Genomic DNA, 26,989 nt, shown 5'->3' with positions numbered 1-26,989 from the left:
TAAATACTTACCAAAGTAAGATCAGTGGACTTGAAATTCATTTAATAATGAGTCTTTTCTTGAAATTCTTGTATGACTTTTTGTATCCTTCAGCTTTATGTCAAGCTCACACTATTTACATAGGTATTGTTCAGTGATACTAGGCAAACTATCCCTAATAGCTTATTTGGGCTGTGAGCACATTGCAATAGTCAGTCCATTGTCACTGCCTTGGGGCAGACACAGACATGGGCAGCTCTGACCAGCAAGGATGAGGCATGAACAGAACATTTTAACAGTTCCTGTTTAAATTTCTATCTCTTGGTAGTGGTGTTTGGGGCATGATAATCTCCTAGCACAAGCACAACAGTGCTAGTTGGAAGAGGTAATATTTTCCATTACAGATACTGACAATGAAGAGAGGTAGGCAACCTTCTGGGCACACCATGTGGTAGGGGTTGGATAGCTGAGATCATCTGGCCTGCTCCTTCTCCATATAACCTTTCCTTGGCTCAACCCAACAGTATCACAATTACATCTGCTTTGTTTAGGGATGTACAAAATTGTATGGGCTCTGAATTAGAGGCAGTTTTATTTTGTGTGAAGCAGTTATTAGTAGCTGTACTAGATTTCTTTTTCTTCGCCTATAGCTTATTAACACCGCACTCCATTCTGTGTACATTAGCTCAAACTTAGTATGACAATTTCGCTTTTTTTTCAAGTCCCTATCATTATATTGATAGCATAATGTAGCCCTTATATTTTTAAAACTGCTTTCATTTGTGAAGGTTTAACAACTTTTAATGTCATTTTATTCTAGTCATTTTCTAATATAGTCCTGAAATAAATTTCTTATGTTCTGTTCACTTGGTTTTTTTTGCTGCTTCAATGGGTTAAAGTGCCTATTACTGGTAAGTATATAGCATGGAATGGGGAAAACTGAAAATCCTGAATTGTTTTGAATTGTATATAATTTAATATGATTGACTGCTGCATGTCACTCACATTATTAAGCAATGTAGTGAGGCATTAATGCACTGAAATTAGCAACTTGTGTGACAGTTCAAGGAATCGGGTTTCTTACTAGGAGATCTCATTCCAGAAGGCATTAACAGGTTTTGCATTTTGGCAGAATTGAAGTAAATCCAGCCCTTGGAGTGCCTGCTTTTTTTTCCTGGTCTTTTACTTACTAATCTGGATTCTTTGCAAGTAAACCTGTAGACTGATTGCAAAGAAATAAATGAATGTGGGATCAGGTCAGGTATTCCCTGCTCATTTCTGACATTCCAAAACGATTTCAGTTGGAATTTTTGTTCCTCTGTGTTGCTAATTTACAATGTTTCGCAGAAGAAATTGGCTAAATGTGATCATTTCACCATCATTTTGGCTTTGATAAAAGTTTCAGTGTGATGTAGGGCATTGAAGGAGATTTCTATATTTGTGCAGAGTAAAAATGGCAGCTAAAATCAACGTACTCCGCAGTTTTATTATTTCTACTATAGATTTGAGTTAAAGTAAGCGCTCTGAACTGTTGATTCTTCTCCTCAGACAGAGCTGGTCTTCTGAAGCTATGGCAGAATTCCTTCAGTGTTTAGTTGGTTCTCAGTTTGCCGTTTGTTGGTTTTAGAAAAATGATGTGCTGATAACTCTACAATGCTATTAAAATTTATTGTTTAAGGTGTAGAATTACTGATAATACATACTAGCCATTAAAAAGTTACTTTGCATGATAGAGGCTGGAGTTCACAAGTACATTAATGTCATAAAGTTTTGTAGCTTCAAATAAAATGCCCTTCAGACTTCTGTATTGCAGGATGAAGGATTGCAAACATTTGTATGTGTTGTAAGTTAAATTCTTTTAAGTACTTCCCAAGATCTATGTACTGGAGAGTAAGTAGTTTACATTCACATAAATTAGACATATTTTTGAAGGAAGAGGCTGAAAAATAGATATTGATAAGTCTGGCAGCAGATATTGCTCCATCGGTTCCTAATGTGTTGATTTCTTTTGATCACAGATGAAAATCACAGCGCAACAGCAGAGTCCAGTCGCCTCCTGGATGTCCCCCGTTACCTATGTGAAGGCACAGAGTCCCCCTACCAGACGGGGCAGCTGCACCCTGCCATCAGAGTGGCTGATCTACTGCAGCACATTAACCTGATGAAGACTTCTGACAGCTATGGATTTAAAGAGGAGTATGAGGTGAGATCCTTAGTGGTTTAACTTGCAAGACATTTTCCTAGCAAAAAAATATTTTCGAAAGCTGCAGCCCTTAGTTTGCACTCCATTACAAAAGGGTGCAGCTAAATGTCATTGGACTAAGTGAAAATAAAATAAAAATAAGCAGGCATAAGATTCCTTGGTATGTAACCCAAAAGTGAAATAGTAATTGGAGAGCAGTGGTTTGAGCTGTTATAAGTGCCTGGAAAAAACACTATGTGTTTTCTTGTGGGTGTGAGGAAACGTGCCCTGCTGAATGTTTTTGATATATTGTAAGAATTTGCCACCCGTTCTTGCTTCTTAATTGAAATTCTATAATTAGTTATGTGAGTTTTCCTAGCCATCTTCAATTCAGATCTCCTAGATTAGGTTAAAGTGATGATTTAACGTGGCTGGTTTTGCCAGAAGCACAAACTGGAATCATTCTTTTGATTTATTTAGATGTTTCAGTAGGGCAGTACTGTGGCTAAACTCCATCTGAGAAGCAGTAAAGAAGTTCTAAGGGTTGTGACTTCATGAGGTCCTTATTAGACCTGCCTGAGCCTGTCCATTTGCAACTTCAATTTAAAAAGGAAAACCCAAAATTGCCCCCAGTGCTGAAAGAAGATGAGTACAGATTCATTTCACTTCCGATTGCTAAGCCTTTGGGATTCTCTGGGGTTAGAACATCAGGCAGTGCACAAGGTAAAGATGGGAATGATACTGCCAAGGTCGCATGCAATACAGCTAGGTTTAAAATGACTTTTCTCTGAGTAAGCAATCTCTTCTGACTCAGTTTTCAACCTTCTCTCCTTTCTGCAGCTGTCTCTACTGTAACATAAGAACTGGACTAAATAAATGTGTGGTTTTTAAAAGAATATTATTCTCTTTTCCTCTCTTTTACTTAAATACACTTCGTTACACTCTGCCTACCTTCAGTGTCAAGGACTGCTTGGGGAGGGTTGTCCCTGATCCCGTATCAGGTGTTGTCCTGCTTACTATTTTCTCTACTTCCATATGTGACATCTTTGCCCTGGCTTGTGCTTCTGCATGTGCATTAAAGTTTTGTTTCCATGGCTGCTGTGTACTTTCTGGATCTAACTTGTCCAGCTCAGGATAAGAGAACATCTGGAAGGAGGCAGTAGTATAGACCTGCAACAGCTGTAAAATATCTACAGGCTATGAAGAGAAATCCCAAGAGGAGCAAAGTCTACATGTGTCACTACTGAGAGATCAGACTCTTAAGAAGAGATTAAAAATACTAAATAATTTTGCTATTGGCTAGAGGGAGGGACATAAGTAAAAACAACATGAACAATAAACACTGACAGAGGAGGCTTTCTGATGGCTCTGTAGAAAGAAAAGCCATTGCACAAAACTGTATGAGGAAAGTAATGTAATGTTGTTGTAAACAGGCTACGTATTATGACATTCTGTAAGAAGGGTGATTAATCTACCTGTGTTTTCTCAACTTGCAGTGGTTCATCTGTAATAAGGGTTTCTGTGCATGTTTAGCCTTCTAGCAGAATTTGAGATCTGGATTCCCTCAGTGACTTACTCATTGACCCATATCAGTCATGGGGAGGAAGAGCCTTCCTCCCTCTTTAGACTGTGGTGCCGTCTGGCTGGCCAGAGCGGACAAGCAGAGCCAGCTTGCTTTATGGTAGGGAAGTTCTTTTAAATGGTTATTTTTGGAGGTAAATTAATGGTCGGAATGTTTTCTTTCGGAAAATTTTTATTTATAGAGTTTCTTTGAGGGGCAGTCAGCTTCTTGGGATGTCGCTAAGAAGGATCAAAACAGAGCAAAGAATCGCTATGGAAACATTATAGCATGTGAGTATCAGTGTGCATGGTTTTAGTGATAGACATATTCCTGTAGTATTTGTTCCATGTTCTCTTCTGCTTAAAAAGTCCCTGGTGGCGTACCTGCTAGTATCCCAATCAGAGAAGGATGGCAGTGCCTTTTTTGGAACTTTTTTTTGTCCTTCATATTCCAACTTACTTTTTCTTTGCCTCTCTGTTGTGCAAGCTGTGGTAAGCATATAACAGTGACAAGCTAACACTCGTTGGGGTGCTAATTTTGCAGTAGGTTCCTACAGTCATAATTTATTTCAGGTAATACTAACAGCTTCAAAACTTATCTGGTTTATGTTATTTCTTGTTGGTACATCTGAATTGCAGTTGTTTAAAGCTGATTATTAAAAATAACATGATTAAAATCAGAGAGTTCTGTCTCTTGTCTTTAGGCATAAAGTTTCAATAGTTTAGATTCATCATCTGGGATAATGCAATTTGTTATTGTTTTACAAAAGCGATTGAATATACAGGAAAGAAGCTACTGGAGAGGCCCCTGAACTGGTAGGGTTATCTTCATCAAATCCAAAGTGTGTTGCTCATGGCTACTTTGTGACTTTGTTATTTTCTTTAAAATGTCAGTATGAACTTGAAACAGACTGAGGCTGGAAATAAGGAAACAGTAATCGTTATTTCTGGATTTCTAGATGCCCATCAGTGGATCTGGTTTTGAAAGGGGACTTTGAGCAAGTAACCTGGGTTCTTTGTGTCCTTTCACTGCATGTAACACTGTGATGCATTTCAGCTACACTTAATTAAATTTAATGGATGTTTTTCAAGTAATTGGAAATCACAGACAAAATGACTCTTAGTAGTTCCATGTAAACACTTACATTTAAGGGCTGAAAATTGTATTGTGCTTGTGTCAGCTGATTTTGGTTTTCTAGAGGACTTACCATAATATTTTAGTTTAAAATCACTCTTCAAAAAGGCACCATAACCACTTGGTTTTTACAGATGACCACTCCAGGGTGATTTTGCAACCTGTTGAAGATGATCCATCTTCAGATTACATTAATGCCAACTACATAGATGTGAGTGGATTGCACAGCTTTCTCTCTCAATCTACTACCTTCTCTATGTGAAAATTTTGCATGTTATGCCTACAAATTTATCAAAAGCTTTCTTTTATTAAGAACAAAATGTACACTTTCCTTGTTCTACGTCCTAGTACTCACTGACATTGTTGTGCTTTCTTTCACATCTGACTTTGGTTTGGGCTGTAGATTTGGCTGTACAGGGATGTAAGTACCACTATATGTGAATAACGACATCCTATTGTAAATATTTAATATAGATATTGTTATTAATTAGTTTGCTCTTCTATTTTTGTCGTAAGATAACTGTGCATGCTTCATCTGATTTATATCATTTCTTTCTTTAAAAAATTTCCTTTGGTGTGAATATGTTTTGTACATGTTTTGAAAAGTTAATTTAGACTTGTAACGTAGCACTGAATATTGTTTGATAATTCGGGTGAATCTGTCTGTTAAAGAAAACTCAGTGTATGCTTCTTTCTTTCTTTTCTTTTTTTTTTCTTTTTTTTTTTTTTTTTTTCTTTTTTCAATGATGATGATAATGATTTCACCCACTAGCTTTTATTTTCTCCTTGCCATTTATATGTGAGAAACTGGATAGTATACTGTTCTGTAGTCATTTGAATATGTGCCTGTGAAATAGTTATAATATCTGTTTGGCAAACAGGGAGTGATGATGGCTTTTGTGGTTTTTGTTAGCTTGTTTGTTTTTAACAACAATGTAGACAAAATGATATTTAGCTGGTATTTTTCATAAGGTGCTAATTTTGATATTGCAAAGTATATACACAAACATACAGATAGATACATACATTTAATGAAGTAGAAATTTCTTCACTTGCAGAAAAAAAAGTCCTAAGATTGAAATTCAATACTTTGATTAAAATATAAATTAAAAAGAAGCTGTTATGAATAGGAAATTTGAACTATTTCTGCCATGTGTTCTTGTTAACAAAATAAAACTTTAACACATGAGGAACAAAAGATTTGTGGTATTCATAGCAATTCAAATGATACTGAAATGGCTATTAAATGTGTTTTTAAAATACATGGGTTTGATTTCTTTGTAATTGCATATTACTCATTTTTTTTGTCCACTGTTAGTCAATGAATTGTTTAAAACTGTCTAAGCTTCCATGGATAAAAAGATTTAGCTCCAGGTATACCACTGTCTTTTTATTTTCATACTTTATATGGCAGTCTCTCTGAAGTGTTAGGCCTGTGATGTTTTGCCTGGGGCTTTAAACAAGAAAATTCTCCCAATTTTGTTGTAATTCCAGTTTCCTTAGGACATTGTTTTTCTTATTTAGAAGTAAATTGGATCTCATTATAACCAAACAGGAAGGCTACAAGTTAAAGCTAGCATTCTGCAATTTTAAAGTAACACTTTTACCTTCTTCTGGAAAGAATTACCGAATGTTAAAGAGGGTAGCACAGGTTGCACTTTAATAATTTGAAGTTGGGGTTTGATCATATGGACTCCAGGATAATTTTTTTTCCCAATGCTTTGATGCAGTCTTGTCGTCATGTGAAGTCAAGAGCAGGATGCTAAGAAGTCATTTCATAAGCTCTAAAGGATAGTGTTTTCAATCTAGACAAAATAATGAAGCAGTCTATTGGAAAGGATATGAACTCCTTGGGTACACTGAAATCCTGTAGTTTAGTAACTAGAATTGTGTATTGGGAATCCAAGGACTCCTGAGCCCCAATAATACGATACTTGATTCACGTTGCTTAATAAACCCATTAACTTAGGAAATAATTGTAGTTACTCCTTTCCTTGCATGTGGTGAAATTTTGTATTGTCTTCTTACCAGTAATGCATATTTCCTTCACCTTTGTATATAATGTTGCTGGCACTGATCCAAATATAGTCTCATTGACTTCCTCAAGAGCAGAATCTATTTGTGTTTTAGTTTTTATGCAAACAATTGCTGTTTAATGCCATGCAGTATAGTTAGTATTGGCATATACCCAACTAATTGGAAAAGCTTGATTATTGTGCAAAGTTGTGTATCTACATTTGTATGTAAATATAAATATGTATGTGTATATACTCGTGCATACCATGTCTAGTTCAGTACATGCACACTTTGTGCAGTAGTGTAAAATTCTGCAGCTAATTCCCCTGCAATATGACCTTGATTCTGTGCACATACCACAATGACCAGCTCTGGCATGGGAAATATTTTATCTATGGATTGAGTATAAACCTCTTTGTGCCTTATAGTAACTCAAAGAGAAAGCAAAATTATGTTTTTATGATTTTTGTTTTTGATTTGTTTTTTATTTTTGTAATGTTGAAAGAGTTGAGTACACTGATCAATTATTAAGATAAACTGATGGCAAAGACAATTTTTACCAAATTTTAAATAAATGCCTCATTGTATTCGGCTGGGGAGATAATGTCAAGAGAGGACTAGTTTTTAGGTCCAGTGTCAATTCAAGTCAGATGTTATTTCCATTTTATCTGTTGTCATTCAAACCTTTTCAGCATTAACAGCTTTTTTAGGGTTTGAGCTTTGTGCTGTTCCTAAATATTGGTTTATTCTGAAAAGGTTGTCTAGACATAAGAATTCTGTAGTACATCATGCTTTTAATTTCTCCTCCCTGATAGTAATATGATACTCAAACCTACCTGTATTATTCTTTTAGGGCTATCAGAGACCAAGTCACTACATTGCAACCCAAGGTAAGAATCTGTCAATATTAATCAAACCTAATAAGTGCTGTTCACAATATCCAGCAGCATTTTTCTAAAATGAAAATAATTAAAATAAAGTATATCCAATATTGTTGTTGTGAGTTGTTGTCTTGTGTTATGGTAAATTAACATAGCGTGTTTAGGAAGAATGTGAATAAATGTAAAAATTGCTCTTATTCATCATGTTAATTATATATTGAGCAATTCTTTCAGTGATAAATTCAGCTGATAAAGTCACTAGCTACTGCTGTGATTTCCAATTATGAAGATGAATAGAAGCGGAAGTATGTGGACAGAGAATGGTTTCAACCTGTCTTAAGGCATTTTCTTCCGCACATTGCAGTGTTTTATTTTATTGTTATGGATTTAGTCCAGGATGGAGATGGAAAGATAAGTTTAGCGCTATCTTAGCAAATCTGGGTAATGCAAGACCCAAGATGGACAAAGCATCTCTGTAGAAGAAATGAGGAAAATCGTTATAGTATAACATGACACTAAATAAAAAGGGGAGTAAGAGGAAAAAATTGAATTTCTATGGAGATTATTCATTTTGTATTTCTGATAAAACTCCTCACAGTGAGGAAAAATGAATAGATTAGACTAAGATTGCAATGAAATGCCAGGAGCTATGAATTAAAATAAAAATAATTAGATTTAGAAGTGTCATTATTTCATCTGGGAGTATAATCAGATAGCTGGATGGAAATATCTTGTTATTAGTGCCCTTGGTTGATTATAGATCCACACGAAAAGGGGCAAACTAAATGCTATTTTTAAAGCAGGATGTGTACATTTCAGTCCACGCTTTTTTATTTATGTGCAACTGCTATATAAGCTGGTGTCTCTATGGTTAAGTCTACATTTGTATTTTATTTTTGTTTTACTGTGTAAATTGTAGCACGCTGTACTGTGTGCAGGACACAAAAATTTGTTGCTGCTTTAGAGTGCATATTGTTTTAGTTTCAACTGGGATGGAATTGGTTTTCTTCAAGGTGTCTGGTATGATGCTATGTTTTGGTTTTAGGAGAAGAACAATGTTGATAACACACTGATGTTTCTAGTTGCTGCAAAGCAGTGTGGTACAGAGCCAAGGCCATTCCAGCTTCTCAGCTCCTACTAGCAAAGGGTTGGGGGGAGCCCAGGAAGCTGGGAGGGGACAGAATCAGGACAACTGACTTAAACTGGCCAAAGTGGTATTCCATATTGTGTTCCATATAGTATGACATTGTTAGGAAAGAGAGTTTTGAAAGGAGTGGGCGTTCATTTCCCTCCCTTCTGCTGTTTGTGGGACTAGGTTGGCATCAGTCAGGGGTTGGAGAGCAATCGCTTGTGCAATTTGTCACAATTTGTATACTTTTATATATACATATATAGTCACAACTATTATACTTTAACTTAATAAGTAGTTTTATCTCAACCTTCAAGTTCTACTTCATTGTGTTTTGTTTTTTTTTTAATTTTCTTCCCATCCCACTGGGAAGGGGCAGAGTCAGCGAACAACTGTATGGTCCTGAGCTACCTGCTTGTTTAAGCCATAACATACTACATGAAGGATCAAGTTGTGTGCATGTCATGCACAGCAGTGCTACAGTACTGCTGTATTGTGGTAGTGTTTCTGAGATAGGTGTAACAGGTCAAAAGTCACTGTCACTCAACCAAATGCATCTGATCTCTGCAGCAGAGCAGGAGGCAAAACTTAAACAAGTGTTCCTTGCTTTCTTTTCAGAAGTGTACTTAAATAAGTTAAAATGTCCTTTGTGCTTCAGCATCTGTTGTTGATGGCTGCTCACTTTGCTGGCATTGAGATGGCAGTGAATGCAGTCTGTGCCACTCTCCCACTGCTGGTATTACTACTAGTTGGTGAACATCCAAAGAAACTCATACCCAACATGTTAATTAAAAAATGTAAAGCAAACCTAATATAGTTTTAGTCATGTGTTGTTGCGTCCTTGTATTTTTCAAGCCACTTCCAGTGATTCATTTATTTCATGTGGTAATTCAGTTAAACTGAGAAAACTGAGCACTGGTTAGCAATAACAATGTAAGCCAGAAACTGCTGTGAAGGTGTGATAATGTGGTTTCATGAAGCTTTCATCTTTGAGCAAGTGCATTCATGCATGCCAGCTCTGTAAAGAAATGGATTTTATTTTTAGCATTCGCTTTGTCTGTTATTTTGCTGCATGGTGTCACCTGGCATTTTTCTTACAGGTCCAGTTCATGAGACTGTGTATGATTTTTGGAGAATGATATGGCAGGAGCAATCAGCTTGTGTTGTGATGGTCACAAATTTAGTGGAAGTTGGAAGAGTAAGTTTTTGTTTCTTCTGATACTGCGGGCCTAAAGAAAAACCTGCTGACAAAACTTGTCACTAGCAGAATGTAAGCAAGTCCTGTGAAGGAGAGGAGAGAAGAGAAAAGGGGAGAATTGACAGTCCACACATCATTGCAGATTACAGTATTGTGCGAGCTATATAAACAGATAACTACAGATGCTATGTTGTTTTTGTTGAGTGAAAAATCATCTGAAGACAAAATTCATTTTTGCATATTAGGAAACTGAAATGAGCACAGTAAGTGGAGTAGTGATTAAATGTGCTTCTATATTAGTGACTAGAAATCAGCAAATTGTTTACAATAGCAGTAACATCCCTCAGGGAACTTGCAACGGTTTGATTACTGATATGAAATGCATCCCAGTTTAACATAAGTGGAAATGTATCCCATAGTTTGACACTAAAATTTAAAAAAAAGCTAATTTAGAAATGAATTTGGTGTGTAACTGCAGCTATATAAAGAAGCATAAACTCCCTGTAACTAGTACTTAACCTGACAGAAAAACCATTAGCTATGACAAGTCACATGCGTTTGTGGTCATTTTGGAAAAGTGTGGTGTAACATAGTGCGTGCAGTAACATATCTTCAAGGTTTTATTTTTCTTGGATGTGAAGTGGTTCCTCGTTTTATATTTAGGTCAAGTGTTACAAGTATTGGCCTGATGACACAGAAGTTTATGGTGACTTCAAGGTGACTTGTGTAGAGATGGAGCCCCTGGCAGAGTACGTGGTCAGGACCTTCACTCTTGGAAGGGTGAGCACATTTTGAAAGGGCTTAGAAAAATGCTATTCCCTGATAGCAAGAAGTAAGTCGGGGACTGTGCTTCCATGTGTTCAGGTGGGATACCAAATCCCTCTGTTTGGTTAAGCCCACTGCATAGGCAGCCATAGCACCAGGTCTTTCCACTCATGTCTCTCTGGGTTTCATTTTCCCCAGAAATGTTGACTGCTACCATCCTCTCTCTTACATTCACCTTTTCTCTGTAGCCAGACTTCTGAGCTGAGCTCAGGTACTCTGCTAGGAATCATGCCATTCATCTCATTTCACTCTGCCCTGAATGCAGCTGAGCCAATCTCAGTTAATCAAAGAACAAACTGTGAATGCAAGATATATGATACAGCTGTGGTCCACTGATGCATTATTATACTTGCCTGTGGATGTTGATAACTTACTGTCAATGAGCAGAAGTTCTGGAAATTGATGCAAATTGCATCTAAGTATAGAAAAACTATCTAATGAGGCAAAACTAGCATACTATAATAGCAAAAGAAAGAATGATGAACTTCAAAATGGAAATTAAAATGCAATAACGTCTTTACACTTCCTATGTTCTTAGCTTTAAATAATCGTGGAAATGATGAAAATGGCATGTAGGTTCTATCACTGATGCCATTATTTGAGTCAAAGGATATCTTATCTGTGAAATACTTTGAAATTCATTACCTTTTTTTTTTTTTGCCTTTTACAGAGAGGCTACAATGAAATCCGTGAAGTCAAACAGTTTCATTTCACTGGCTGGCCTGATCATGGAGTTCCTTACAATGCTACAGGCCTGCTTTCATTTATACGAAGAGTCAAATTATCTAATCCTCCTAGTGCAGGACCTATTGTCGTCCACTGCAGGTGTGTGCAGATGTGGTAGATTGATTTTTTCCACAGCTGCGTATGGGAGCATTTGTAATAGTTTCTTGTGAAGCATTCATCATTTTGAAGTGTTTTGGGTTTTTTTTTTTCATTTTGAATTACCTGATTCACGTTGCAGTAGGATTTGGTTGTCTACAGCAACATTTGAAAATAGCTGAATTCTAATACTGCTTTCCTATCTGGTATGGACAAAGATTTGCTTTTTCTGGCAAGAAATGCACCAGCTAAAGTAATTTTATATTCCTGGCTGCCATCCTGGCTACCATTAGGTAACCTACTGTCTACTTTTGTGACAGCATTCAAGAAATGTAGATAGAGTTGTTTGATAATCTAACGTTATATATAGTATTGGAACAGATTATTAATTTAATCTATGTAAACAAGTAGATGAATGAAGATAGAATGAGGTTAGTGGCAGCAGGTACAGGCTGTTGTTTCCTGTGCAAGTTTTGCAAGGGTTGTATTGTTAAGCCACAGCCTTTTGATGATTTCCTTTCAGCTTATCAAATGTTCAATTACATTTACATTTCAATTACTACAGATAAAGTTACTAACTCTATACAGATTTTAAAATTTTAAAATTCTATATGCAAAAATTGTCTTCGGTTTATATAAAAATGAAATAAATCAAGCGAGAATCTGTGGGACACTGTGCTGCCAAAACCAGTTTAGTGCTTGGCTGATAAAATGAACACTTTAATTTCTGACTGTAAGGTATCACTTAGAAATCATCCCTAATCATTTATTAAATAAAGACAAGATCTGTCATATTTTGAAGTGCATGAGCTTAATCATCTTCCAAGTTTAATTTCACCTAACTTCTTTTTTACTCTATGTATTGATTTAGGTGATAAAAAGAGAAAAACAGATGCTTTTTGCTATTTCTTAGTTAATCAAATCTCATTAAAAATGGTTGTTTGGGGCACACCAAAATTTTTAAAAGACATTATAAAAGAGAGAAAATAAATATTTGGTAGCGGTTGTGATGAAAAAAGAACTGGATGGTTTTACAAATAATGCTCACAGCAGAGAGTTTATAAATTTTATAGGTGTTTTCATGGAACTATTTCTAACAGTGTTTACTGCTCCTCTTCAGTGCTGGTGCTGGACGCACAGGTTGCTATATTGTGATTGATATCATGCTAGACATGGCAGAAAGAGAAGGCGTTGTGGATATCTACAACTGTGTCAAAGCATTACGGTCCCGTCGCATCAACATGGTACAGACAGAGGTATAGTAGTTTTTCTTCAAAGTACCTGATGCTTTCTGAAATATGCCTGGTCAGAATTTCACTGTTACTAGCCAAAGAGCAGACAGTGGACAAGAGCTGGGGGGTAGTTGCCTCCATTGGGAGGCACTGCTGTGTGCCAAGGTCATGCAACAAGCCTGTCAGCTCTTTCTGTCATTGTACAAGTGAGTACTTGCCTGACTGTAACAAAGGGAAAGCCAGAAAAATAATGGGAAGAAATACTTCCTATTGAGACACACTTGATTTTACAACCAACCTAGCTACTAGGTAATTGGTGTACTAGCTCGCACACACACACACAAGGAGAACACAGCATGCCAAATAATTGCTAATCACAGGTAGTGCTTGAAGCAATTTACACTTTCTGCTACTACTATAAGAAAAGCTATTTTTGAAAAATAAAACGAAAAAAGACAGCAAGTCCCTGGCATATATACAGAAACCCATAAACACCATTAGAAAATTGAGCCCCTCAAATAATTTGCCATGTCTGAGCTTTTAAGTTTTACTAACTTAAAATTGGTTCCCAATTATGACAAGACTGTTTGTACTAAAGCAGTATTTAATGATTAATTAATGATGGACAGTACCTTGAGTTTTATACTGTGCAGATCTATTTTTCTGAAAAGAAGGAAAGACTGGTTGTTTTTAAATGACAATAATTCTTGTTTCTTTGTGTAATTTGGTAGGAGCAGTACATCTTTATTCATGATGCCATTCTAGAAGCTTGCCTGTGTGGGGAAACTGCCATTCCTGTCTGTGAATTCAAAGCTGCTTATTTTGATATGATTAGAATAGACTCTCAGACAAACTCTTCACATCTCAAAGATGAGTTTCAGGTATTCACAGCTTTTACTAACTCTTCACATGTCAACTTTTTTTTTTTTTTTTTTTTTCCTGTAGATACATTTAATTTATTTTAAGGGAAAGAGTTTTCATATCATATTTATAGCATTTCATCTCTTACTTGTATTCCACAAAATAAAGTATCCGTGTTTACATGCTTTGCAGAGTTACTTTAAATATAAAATACTACTCTTTGAATAACATTTCAGTAAGTATCTGTCTGGAATAAAGAGCGCTGGCTGAGAATCAGAGAGAGTTTCAGCTTGCATTTGCGCAGTGAAGGCATAGCTCTTTAGAACTCCAAAGGATCCTCTTTGCTTTATTCCTTTCAGAGGGGATGGTGTCTGGTGGAAGCCATTCAGTGATACTCGGAGCATCTTTAATGCTTTCAAAAAGCATTAGTAAGCTTATCATACAGATAGGAGCTCTTATTTGAAATGTATTTTTATTCTCATCAAAACACATAAGATTTGTTTGTTTGTTTGCTAAATTGTTTGCTAATGCTTTATGTTTTCTCACATTGCAATATTTTAAATTAATAGCCTAGTGAATATTGAGAATGTTGTCTGTAAGGCCAATGTATTAAAACAAGTCTCCTCTCTTTCTTAGACCCTGAATTCTGTTACCCCTCGCCTGCAAGCTGAGGACTGCAGCATAGCTTGCTTGCCAAGGAACCATGACAAGAACCGCTTCATGGATATGCTGCCACCTGACAGATGTCTGCCCTTCTTAATTACTATTGATGGGGAGAGCAGCAACTACATCAATGCAGCTCTTATGGATGTAAGAGACTGTCTTCTTTGTCTACGTATGGTGCCATGGAAAGCTGTGTAATATGAGAGAACACTTACTAGTATAAGAAAGAGTAATTCTTTCTTAGCATAGTGCCCAGTAAAACAGTCTTAACAAAGAAAGGTGGCAAATGGGAAGGAAACCCCACCAGCTTGTTTTGCTGGATCAGAAGGTTTGGTATCTTCAGTCTTTTGCATACTTATATGATCCGTTGAAAAGCTCTCCATATCAACACCATTAAATAAAGGTTTAAGTTTCCAGACCTCAAAATCACAGCAGGATCTCAAAAAATCTTATGCTTATCTGGAAGTAAATATTACCAACCTAAGGATGAGGTTACTATCTGTTTTAGGAGAAAATCTATGTATGTTGAAGTAAAAGAGATAGGGAGAGAGGAAGCAAAATGTTTCTTTGATATGCTTGGGGGGTAGCTGTTCTGTGGTTTGTTTGTTTGTTTTTTATTGTTTGTATTTTGACTTGTAGCTCTCATATAAAGATTTTTAATCTTTGAAGTTTGAGTGGCAGAAGTACTCTCAGGGGAAAAAGGTGAAGTAATGGAAAGAAAGGAGGTGAACCTATTTATAAATGTCTTGTTGATAAAGAGGCTCATCAGACATGCTGTCAGATACCTGCCTCTGCCTTCCTTTAACACTGCCAAAGTTAGGCCTCTAAAGCCTCTTTTTACTGTAAATACTTCAATAAGTGGCCTGATTTTCAGAACATCTCATTTTCCTCAAAAATGTATTTTTGTCAGAAACTGCAATGTCAAGAAGAGATTCTGGAATAAAATGGTAAATAGCATCAAAAGTCAACAGGACTGAATGGTATTTGTTCCTGAGCTAGTGCAGGAAATGTCTGAACTACTAGCAAAATACAGTTCCTAATCTCACAATTAGCTATTGTGCCAGAAAAATAGAGTAGCATGTGTGAGACTAATCCATTACAGAATCATAGAGGCTGAATGGATGAATTAGAGTAGTGAGTAGAATTTTGGTAGCAGTCAAAACTGTTTAGAATTGCAGCTACAGAGACCAACCAGCACATCTATGTGAAGGAGTGTTTGGGGAGAAAGAGAAACAATAGAGACTAAAGGTGGTATGGCAGAAAGAATCTGAGTGTGTAACGGTGTGGAAGGCAGAGAGAGAAAGCAAGCAGCATGTTAATGGAGGCAAGTTTGTACAGACTGAAATGATAGTAATAAAGGGAAAGAAAGCAGCAGAAAACATTATATTACAAAGAATGCATATAACAAGGCAGTAAGTACAGTTAAAAATTTGGTTGATGAAAGGGTGGGGGTTGTTTTTGCTTTTTTTTGTCATTTTTTTTTAGTACTGATTTAGTCAGAAAAGAGAATCTCATTGCCGGGAAAGGAGAGTTTCAGTAGCAAAACAGAAATAGAAACTTTCTTCTTTCCACAGCGTATTTGTTCCTGTGTTCCCACAAAAAGGTGTCTGCTTCCCAGTGTGATAGCAGATACCCTGCCTGCTCTTTTTGAAGGTCTGATCATCTTAATCTCAGTATGAGCTCTTGTCTCAGGAGAAACCAGAAATGATGGGGAAAGGGCTAGAAAAGCATCAACTTCTTTCTATTTCTTAAAAATATAAGGAAAGAATTGACAGCTGATGTTCCTCTTTGCTACCTGAATAGATGGAGGAAGCAGGACACAGGCTGCACCTTAGTATACTTCACACAGTGGGAAAAGATAGCAAACTATAGGGAGAAAACTGTCCTCTTCCTTATTTTATTGTCAAATAAGTACTGATACTAAAGGCATTAGTTTGTTATCTTCACAATTTACAGTAAGTAGAAAGCGAAAAAGTATTTTTCCTTCCTGGACTCAAACTGTGCTCTCTGAGGACATATTAATATATTGCATATGAAGTTCCCTCATGCCAATCTGCAAGCAAGCAAGGTGCCCTGCCATGTCCCTCTTCTAGGCTAATGTAATCTACTTATTTCAGTAAAAAGCATCTTAAATGCTTTTGTACCAGTACAGGTGCTAAGTACTTAGTGTGGGGATCCCTGCATTGTGAACAGAAGTCCCAGAATTTTTACTTCAAACTTGACACTTAGGTTCCCATAAGCCTAACAAGGGTATCATGTCCTTACTCTTTTTTCTCAGATGAACCTATCAGTGCTTTCTTGCCAGTTCCCTTGTTGCAGAACTCTGCCATGCATAGTTGCAGATTGTCTGCATAAAACTGCCATTCTTTTTTCTTCTGATTGCTGCTAGCAAGTCACATCCTAAAGAGACTTAACCCCTCTGCTGTTAGTTGTATCTCAGGCAACTTATGCTGGGCTGGAAAACCCTGTGTACTTGTGCATAACACAGCGAGCATGAAACAGAATCTTCTGTCCTTACACAAAATAGTATTTTGCTGTTTATCCTCTGCTTTGTCATGGAAGTCAGTTCAGTAATTCTGATGACCAGGACTGAAGTCTAGTAAAAGCTGCCATCAGCTTGGGATTGCATCTCAGTACACTGTCAAGGATGAGCTTTGTCTGCATCTCAGTTACAGAGCTGGCATGTGTCTTCGTGTGTGCAGGGTGACTAGCTGAGACTCTTACCTTTACACTTCTAAGTGCAGAATGGAAACAGGTTGTCTGCTGAGTCTCCCTGGCACAGTGCCTGGAATGGCACAGCCCTGAGCCTCAGCTTCTGAGCAGAGCCCTCCAGAGCCTCTGCTGTGCCATCTGCGCATTTGAACTGTGGTACATGGACCATCACCAGAGGTCGCAGACCTGAGCACAGTAGCATCCTTGTTCTTACTTGACACAGTGATGTATTTGTAACACCACCTTCAGTGAAATCTGCTGTAATTGATGTTACAGCTTTGTTCTATTTATAGTTTGTTTTTGTTGTGGAGTTTGAGCGGAAGTTAAGAAGTACTTCCTTTACCAATTGCTAATAAATTTGTTTGCCTTTGCAGAGCTACAGGCAGCCGGCAGCTTTTATTGTCACGCAACATCCTTTACCAAACACTGTGAAAGATTTCTGGAGATTAGTGTATGACTACGGCTGTACTTCTCTTGTGATGTTAAACGAGGTCGACTTAGCACAGGTTAGTTTGGGGCTTGAGTTTTCCATTTACTGTCACATGCTTTAATATCTCTGCACCCACTACATGATAGGATGTTGAGCAGTGCAGCTGTTTTACAGTTATTCTGTCGCTCTTCTTTACAGCAACTAATAATACAAGTAAAGGCCAGGTGTGGTGTCTACAGTGGTGCAAGACAATGCTCCCATTGTAACTTAACATTTATTTATACCCATTTTGCTCTGGCACAGGGCTGCCCACAATACTGGCCTGAAGAAGGAATACTGCGTTACGGTCCCATTCAAGTGGAATGTGTGTCTTGTTCAATGGACTGCGATGTAATAAACCGAATTTTCAGGATATGCAATCTAACAAGAGTAAGCATTATCATAACATGTAACAGTTTTTAACACTCTTGGCTATTCTGGTTTTTAATTTTGAATAGTAGTAAAATATTAATGTTCTTTCGACAGAAAAATTAAAGTACTAAAATCTAATGCTAGCTTCCAGGGCTTTACTAGAGCTACCCATTAGGTAGAGAGAACAGTGAGATGAGTGACTGCTCTGTAATATTCTCCATGTAAGCAAATGTTGTGTGAGAAGGATTCTGTTTAGTCAGTGTATGGAGAAAGGAATATCTATGTAAAGAGCATGTAGTGACAGGCATTTTATTTGCAACTTCCATGAGATGTTTCCCATCCTACATCGGGAACTGCAGCACTCAAAGTGGTTATGCAACCAGCACTTTCTCAGTTTTAGCTCCAAGAACTACACATCCTATAAAGCGTGGTGTGAAAAAACTCTGAAAGTTCCTCTGGAGGACTCTGCACCACTGTACCTTAACCTACCTTTGTCACCTTTTCTTAACTTCAGAACCAATGCCAGTCTTGCAGTTTTGTCAGTTCTTTCACACGTTGCATTGTCTTGTCTCTTTGCTGTTCCAAAGTGTTTCACACTGTCACAGCATCTTATCAAACCCTGTTTGCAACACGGTGTCTGTTCTTCTTGCTCACCTCTAAATCACTTATTTATGTTGCCTACAAGTAAAAAGATACAGATGCATCTGTGCAGTTAACCAGCAGCCCCTGGTTGACGTACTGTATTATTCAGCTAATACTAATCAGGCCACCATCTAATATTAGATATTAGCCACCAACTGTGGTTTGTAGTATAATTTTAACTTTCATTAATGTTGAACAATTGCTGTTACAAACTTCAAGAGCAGTGCCTCCTGTGTTATTATTTTGGCTCACAACATCAGAGGCAGATGTTGGTGGTATAGCAGTAGATGTTGAACCTTCCTGCCAATATTCTATTACATTTTGTTGCTGTATGACAGATGGCAGCAGAGGGGCAGTCTGATAGAATGGTGTCTGACATGGAAGTGCATATGAAGCACAAGGGTGTCATTGAATTTCTCCATGCAGAAAAAATTGTACCCACGGACATTCATTGATGCTTGCTGAACATTGATGGAGACCAGTGGATGTGAGCACAATGAGGCAGTGGGTGGTGCAATTCAGCAGTGGTGACAGTGACATGAAAGACAAGGCATGTTGAGGATGGCCATTCACAGCTGTCACATTGCAAAAAGAAGAGCTTTTCAATGAGTTCACTGACGCAAATTGGCTAATAGGGGTGTCTGAGTCTAAAAGCACTCTTTTGTATGATTCTGTGATTCTGATGATTCCCTATGATTCTGTGATTCTGCAGCTGAGAATTTGCTCCATCAGTGTTATTGCATTCTTTGTATCTTTTGTTGTGTCCATGGAAATAAATAGGAGGCATTACTGTGGAACAACCAGAGTATATACAAACCTTTTTCTTTTTTAACTAATATTTTGGTCACACTTTGATTTTTTTTCAAGTAAAAAGGGCAATCTGTGTGTGACTAGCTTCTTCTGTAAATTGTACTTTGCTTACATTCAGAGTCAAGGAAAAAAAAAAAACAAAAAAAACCCCAGCTCTTCATGCCCTGTTTGGAAAGTATAGGAAGCAGAGGAATGGGGATGGTGGTAAATATTATGCTACAACACTTTTTTGTTGGTGCATGTTTAATTTCCTTTTTTTTTTTTTTTTTTTTTTTTTTTTCCAGTTCATTTCTTAATCCATTTTGCCTTAATATCTTTTTCTAAATATTTCTGTGCACTGTTCTCCCTATTACAAAATGCATATTCCATTTACTTTTCACCTGGCTCCACTCCAAGAAACTTAACAGGCTTTTTCCAGTAGCTGAGGCTTCTCTTGTCATCCTAATACAATTCTAAAGGATCTACCACGTGGAAGGCTCAAATTGGCAACAAGGCTCTCATGACTGTAATAGTCTGACAGAAAGGGAAGACGTTATTTAAGGAAGAAAATACTTGAATATTACTTGCTTATTTATAATGGGGTTAGTTCATGCATGGGAAGGTTTAAAACGTAGCTAACAGCATGTGTCTCTGCATTTCTCTAGCTCTGGGAATTCAACAATGATGGTTCTGAAGCTAAGAATGGAACTCCCTAATACACTGACTCTTGAGAATTTTGCCTTTTAGAAGTGAGGATAGGTTGGAATACTGACTGATCAGCATTGACTCTGTCTTGAAAATATTTACATTTTTTTTCCTTTTTAAATCTTTTTTGAGCCCAAGAAGTATTAATTGAGACCCTATGATATGCAAAGTATACGTGTTGTAATCTGTCAATAATATAAACACTTTTGTACCATATTAGTTGTATATGTGGGTTTTCTCAACCTAGATGTAAGGGTGCCATGTTGACCTAAGCCTCTTTGATTTCCTTCAGCCACAAGAGGGCTATCTAATGGTGCAGCAATTCCAGTATTTGGGATGGGCTTCTCACAGAGATGTACCAGCCTCCAAGAGATCCTTCTTGAAATTAATCCTCCAGGTTGAAAAATGGCAGGAGGAATGTGAAGAAGGGGAGGGCCGGACCATCATTCATTGTCTGTGAGTGATTCTGAGAAACTCAGTAACGGCTCTTCAAACAAATATATATAAGTTACTCCTTTTTTTTTCATGTTCAAGTGGGATTCTAATGGGCATGTTCCTATGGATATCTTTGTCACTTAAAAAAGAAAAAAAGAAAGAAAATGTATCCCTGGTACTGCAGGCCAACCTTTGGTCAACTTTCAGGTTTGATTAACTTTCAGGTTTGTTTCAGGTCGAGGTACCATGAGTATTTTTTTTTATGATCCTAAGTGATACTGTGTATTGTCTGCTGTACCTGATAGCATGTTTTTCAAGTGCAAAATATGTACAGATGAATTTCTGCAGTTCAGTTTAAGTTTTGACAAATAACATAGTATTTTATACTGAGTGACAAAGGTCATGTTTTTTGTGTACCTCTGGCTTGTCTTGTGTTCTTTTTTATTCCAGAAGGCCTAGATCTAGAAAAAATTCTATAGTGTGATCCTAAAAATATTGTTAACACTGACATTTTAAAAAAAAAAAAAAAAAAAAAGAGCACTTGCTCTGTTCCTTAAAAGTATTAGCAATAAAAATTCCTGTTAAATAGGATTTGTTAAAAAGACATTTTAAAAACGCAGTATCTTTTTCTCCCAATCTCTTTCCTTTATATGTATCTTTAAGTAAAAAAATTAAATCTTAAAAGTAAATCACAAATTTCTCCTTTACAAGGGAAAAAAAGTTTCTGCATAAATGTTTGGAATTACCTTGTGGCCACTTTCCACCCACTCATCCTTGTATCCATGGACCATTGTGGCTTATTTATACTTGGCAAGAAAAAGCACCTATCCAACTTTCTTTAAAGTGAAGACTAACATAGTTCAGAAGTATCCATAAAGGTCAACAAAATACCTAATCAGTGGTGCCTTGGCATTGCTCTAGCTGGATAATCCCCATATTCTAAAATAAGTCAAATGAGCCTCTTTCCAAAACTAAACAGAAAGTATTGTACTTGCCATTGAATTTGCTTTCTAATTTTAAATGCAAATTGAGCTATAACACAGCTGGATGGCATGGTGGTCTGCAAAGACAGGGTTCAAAAGAAGTTATTGAGAGCAAGGTCAGAAACACAAAATGTCTCAGACCAAACCAAACCCATTGGAGCTGCAAGATGATTGCCAAAACCTTGTCTCTTTGCGGGAGTCACAAGTCACTTATGCTTACAGAAGCATGCACTGGGTGCCCTGTTTTGGTATAGTGACATTTAATCAGCTCTTTTCCTTATGTACAGAAATGGTGGTGGCCGGAGTGGGATGTTCTGTGCCATCGGCATTGTGGTTGAGATGGTAAAAAGGCAGAATGTGGTTGATGTTTTCCATGCTGTGAAGACTTTGAGGAACAGTAAACCCAACATGGTAGAAACTCCGGTAAGCAAAAAAAGCCCAACAGAATTACTACAAATGGCCAGGGAGCCAGAGACTTGTCTTCTGTGAGCTGCATGCAGTATTGTGTCCATAAATCAAAGCAACCCTATGTGGGACTTGAGCTAAGAGAAGGTGACTTGTCTTTACACCCCCTTATTGTAGTACATATTGAGCAGAGGCTGATCTAATTCTTAATGTGAGCATAAAGTTCAGAAACATAACAACTTATGGTGGAAATTTATTGTGTGTACACGTTAGTCAGCATCATGAGAGGCCAGGCTAAGTTTTTATGCTAGTTATCTTTTAGTGATACTGTTAGTTTCACAGGACATTCTCATTTAACAGGCTGATCTTTAATTTCTCAAAAGAACCTGGACTATTAGAGTAGAAGTTGTGGCACACTGCGCTCACAGAAGCCATCCTGAAATTTCGCAGAACAAGGCATTTCTTCTTGGTAGGAAGAAGCTGTAAAGGAGATCCGTATATTTTACTTCTTTATAATAACTGCTGTTTTGGAAGCTATATTGAATAATGCTAGTGTTTGTTACTCTACCTTTAGTAGTCAGAAATGATACCTCAGCACTTAAAAATCAAAGACTATGGGATCTAGTATGGAAATACATAAACAACATAAGCCTGAATTAGCAAAGCCACAAGATGAAAGAAAGTATTTGTATGTACATTGGCAGAACTCAAAATGACCTTCACTCTTCTGAATGTGTTTGTATACATGAATGCATATCTGTCTGTCTAATCACTTCAGTCACCAAAACTGAACATCATGGAAAGTGCTTAAAAATTCCTCTGTCTTCCAAGTGCATTTTTTTTCCTCCTTGTAGCTGAATGTGAAAGCAGGTTAGACAGTGCTCTGGTGCTTCTGCCATTTGACTCTCACGCTGCCAGAAGCCAGTGTCACTTTTCAGCCAGATGGCTGCCTACAGCATAAGATTCAGGGATGCCAATCGGAATTAAAAATGTTTTGCAGTTTATGCATCCTGAAAATTGCTTCTGACCTTGTGAACTTGCATATTGAGCAAAATGGCTGTAGCTGTCTTTTCCTACACTGCCCTTTTTCCAGGTGTCAGTGCTTGTTTAGTATCAAGTAGCTTCTGTGGCACGATTTGCTTAATTAATGTGTATCACTTCCATCCATTGCTACTGCATAAATTAAAAAATGGTTAACATGTTAACAACTAGAACATATTGCAGCAGCACTAACATTGGTCTAGGTATTGCTTGTTTTGCTGCAAATACTTTACAATCTGCTGTGCTATAGACTTCTGAGATGCAACATATTGAATTGCTGCCTTGATTTCAGTTCACTGCTGTGAGGAAAACTGGTCTGATCACTTGGAAAATTACTTGTGTCACTGTAAAGGGAGGCCAAGGTAGATTGTCTTTTTCTGATAAATAGTCTGAAAACTTATATTTAATTTCAAAATAGTCCTGAATTCCAGTGCAGTTTTCATTTGCAAATATTGAATTTCTGTAGTTATGTATTGCTGTGCTTTGTGGGTTTTTATTCAGAACTCTTGAACAGCAGCAGCTGTTGAGTCATTAGTTAGAAAACAAACCAGGAAAACCAATATACAACATTGTCATGTGCCCTACATTCAACAGCATGATCAGATAACACAAAAAAGCAGCACAATAAAACCTTTAAGATATCCCTACCATTTCCTGCTAATTGATCACACTGGCTTATTTTGAACCAAAAATGAATCACAAAAGCAGGTTTGTTTTGTTTGGTGGTAAGGACAATAGGGATTGAGTTCATTTCTTGTTTTTAATTCTCACTGCTTTCTCCTCTCTCCTTTCTCCTCCCTTTCCCCGAGTACCAGCTCTGAACAGCAGGGTTATTGTAGGAAATACTAAGTATGTTGAACTTTTGAGCTCTAACTTCTCTTTTAAATGTGCATTCTCATATCCTGGGCATTACATCAGAGCTATTGAAAAAACGCTGACCCAGGGCAGCATAGTGTCATAGTTCAGTATTCTCTATATTGCTGTCCAAGCAGTAGTTACCTGCTGAATATCAGCTAACTTACATGTACATGGTGTTTCAGAGTTGAGCAGCTTCACTGCAAAAATGTTCTGGCTGATAGGAGAGATTCTCATGTTTGATAACCAGTTCAAAAGCTGAAAAAACTGGAGAAGTAAATCATTGCATTTCGTGGTCAGGTTTATTTTTTATATTTTGTTGGTTATGGTTTGTTTATAAGTCAGAGCTGGTAATACACTTGTGTAATAGAGGGGTGAAAGAAGAAAAGTGAAAAGAGGGGAAAAAAAAAAAGAAAACCAACCCAAGTGTGTCAGTCTTGAATTTAAAATTGTTTAGTAGTCAGAAAAGGCTATTCTTGTTTGTAGTCATGGCGGCTGTTTAATGATTTAGAACGTCAATTTAACTTTATTACTTTTTTCCCTTTCTCCCTTAAAGGAGCAGTATCGCTTCTGCTATGACGTTGCACTGGAGTATCTGGAATCCTCTTAGTTGGAATGGATGTGACAAAGTTCACCAAATATCTGAATCTCATTACGCTGTTTTGACAACAGTTCTTGATCCTGTGAAGAAAGATTTTAGGGGAAGAGGGGGGAGGGGGGATTTTAAATTTTAAATGCAAAGTATTTTTCTTATGAAGTTGTGTATCTTAATAAAAGAATTCAATCTGTTTCTATGCTTGTATACAGTATCAACATTTAGTGCCACATAAATGCTATTTAATGAAAACCAGAGTCAGAAGAGATTTGCGCAAATTAGGACTTTTCAGTGTTTGTATATGCAGCCGTCTCTCAATTACAGTAGAGCGACCATCTGTTGCATGTATCGATATTTCCTATATGGTATTAATTTTCTTTTTTTTTTTTTTTCCTTTTGATACATTGTTAAAGTACAATAACAGTGCAGATTGATAGTAAGGTTCATTCTTTATACGTTTCAAGTGTTGCATATATATATTATATATAGTTAAAAAAAAAAACAAAACTGGCTTATTTTGTTTTAATGTGCAATGATGGCTGGATCACATAAAGATCTTTATAAAGAAACTTAAACATAAGCCAAAGACTCAAGTGTAAATATGTCTATATGGAGAAAGCACATGTATTTATTGTTTACTTGCATTCCTTTTTTGATGGCTGAAAAAAAAAAGAATCATTTTTCTTGAAGAAAGCTTTTTTTGCTGAAATCAAGTGTAAACAATTTTTGTAGTTTATTTTTTGTATGTTTAGTGTAAGTAGAAGACATACTTTTTATGCATAGACCAAGAAACATTGGTATAGTGGTTTTGTTGTGTACATGCTTGTGAATCAGATCAGATCCATGTAAACAATTATAGAAGGTCTTTAACCACAGGACCAAAATCAAAACATTTTGCTGAAAATGTATAGTTTTTCACATTTGCATTAGTTAAATACTGATTAAAATCTGTGGAAGGAAGGGCGCTCATCAAATCGACTTTGCCTATGACTTGCACATCATTGGAAGAAATTTTTAAGCACCGTTAGAGTTCTAAGGGATCCAATTGTTAAGAAAGATACTGAAGCACAAGTCTACAGGAGAACTGTCAGGCAAATAGATGGTTCTACAAATGCCCTTTAGTGCAAAAAGCATTTGTTTAACAAATTGTAAAAATAAGTAATGTTTATTTTGATGTTTACGAACATGTATGCTTTGCTTCTGAGAAAGCAAAATTTGAATAAACCAAATCCAGATTCTCATTACTTGTGGTGTACAAAATATTACTGTGCTTTTGCTTAGCATGTATCCATTTGTTCAAAAGCTTTCCTATATCTCATCAGTTAAAGTCATTTCAGTCTCTTGTTGGTCTTTTTTAGAACTGATAGTAAAATGATAAGGTGCTTATAAATATTCTGTAAAGTAAGAGTGAATTAAACTTTTATTTAAAGATTATTTTTTTATTTTTTCCTATTTTAGCAAGCTCTCACTGTCCTTGTTAAGGAGTTGTATTTGTGTGAAGGTTATATTTGGATAAAGAATAACTCAGAAAGAAATTGTGTTATTTTTCACTTCAGCATTTCAGGGAGTGTTTGAAAAGACTCTATATCATATGCATGAAAACCAGTGCACTAAAGTTTCTTTCTTTACTTCAGGAACATGGAATTACCCTTCTAAAACTATGGCAGAGAAATGTTTATAGGAATTTTTTTCTACTATTTTTTCAAAGCTCCTCTCTGTATTGTTTACATCTCTAGTTCCAGATCTTTAAAAAAATCATTTTCTTTTGTTGTACAATGGTAGTTCCTGCCTATGAAAAGTAAACAAAATGGGTTTGAAAAAGTTCAGTGAGTCTTGGTACTCAAAATTACTCAATTTTTTGCCGTATTGGAAAGAGAATTTTAGTCTTCATGGAATGGAATGATAATGTTCTCAACTTTATCTGTAAGGCCATGGCATCCGGCTCTCAAAATGCTTGATCCAGCTCTCTGCTCTTCCTCTTCTGTGGGGACAATGCAGCTTCTCCGCAGATGGATTCATCCTGCATGTTTTAGGCATTTAATGGGGTTAAGTGAACTGGGTTCTGGAAGAACCCTCCTCCTTATCCTTAAAGATTGCTGGGAAAACTATATTACTCTAGAAGTCTAGATTAATATTTTTGACAGATAAGATGAGCTGCTCTTAGGGCTGTGGAATGCTGAAACCAAATTCCATACTGATGGGAGTGATTTTCTTTATTTTTTCTCTCCAGACCAAAAATGTAGCATTAGGCTGAATGAATAGTTAACTTTCATAGAGAGCTCCTACATGAGGGATCATAGGGTCAGTCCTCACTAGAAGTGCAAACTGCTCCCTAAGCAATTTCCAAGGTGCACCAAGCATGATTGGTGTGTGCACAAACCTGAAGCTGGGCTTTGCAGCATACTTGAGCAGAATGGTGCCTGCATGGGAGTCCTCAGTCTCCATCAGCTACAAGGTATTTCAGGTGATTGTTCTGCAAATGAGTACTCTGTCTATGTTATTT

The 26,989-nt window shown here is 36.8% G+C and overlaps 1 protein-coding gene across 1 annotated transcript in view; it reads left to right on the top strand.

Moving 5' to 3' along the window:
• Window positions 1–25,920, top strand: part of PTPRK (protein tyrosine phosphatase receptor type K) — a 397,462-nt gene extending 371,542 nt beyond the window's left edge. Inside the window, exons 16-30 of the mRNA XM_042815147.1 lie at window positions 1,998–2,182; window positions 3,925–4,012; window positions 4,991–5,067; window positions 7,726–7,762; window positions 9,983–10,080; window positions 10,744–10,860; window positions 11,576–11,730; window positions 12,848–12,983; window positions 13,691–13,840; window positions 14,457–14,630; window positions 17,570–17,701; window positions 17,929–18,054; window positions 20,465–20,628; window positions 21,878–22,013; window positions 24,448–25,920. Coding sequence (XP_042671081.1) covers window positions 1,998–2,182; window positions 3,925–4,012; window positions 4,991–5,067; window positions 7,726–7,762; window positions 9,983–10,080; window positions 10,744–10,860; window positions 11,576–11,730; window positions 12,848–12,983; window positions 13,691–13,840; window positions 14,457–14,630; window positions 17,570–17,701; window positions 17,929–18,054; window positions 20,465–20,628; window positions 21,878–22,013; window positions 24,448–24,501 — 1,829 coding nt within the window. The 3' untranslated portion in view covers window positions 24,502–25,920. The remainder of the gene's footprint in view (window positions 1–1,997; window positions 2,183–3,924; window positions 4,013–4,990; window positions 5,068–7,725; window positions 7,763–9,982; window positions 10,081–10,743; window positions 10,861–11,575; window positions 11,731–12,847; window positions 12,984–13,690; window positions 13,841–14,456; window positions 14,631–17,569; window positions 17,702–17,928; window positions 18,055–20,464; window positions 20,629–21,877; window positions 22,014–24,447) is intronic.
• Window positions 25,921–26,989: the final 1,069 nt, after the last annotated feature.

The sequence above is a fragment of the Centrocercus urophasianus genome, unplaced genomic scaffold (assembly GCF_019232065.1).
Source record: "Centrocercus urophasianus isolate 14NV4802_14NV808 unplaced genomic scaffold, USGS_Curo_1.0 seq_10, whole genome shotgun sequence".
NCBI classification, from domain to species: Eukaryota; Metazoa; Chordata; class Aves; order Galliformes; family Phasianidae; genus Centrocercus; species Centrocercus urophasianus.
This window is presented reverse-complemented; position numbering and strand designations above follow the sequence as displayed.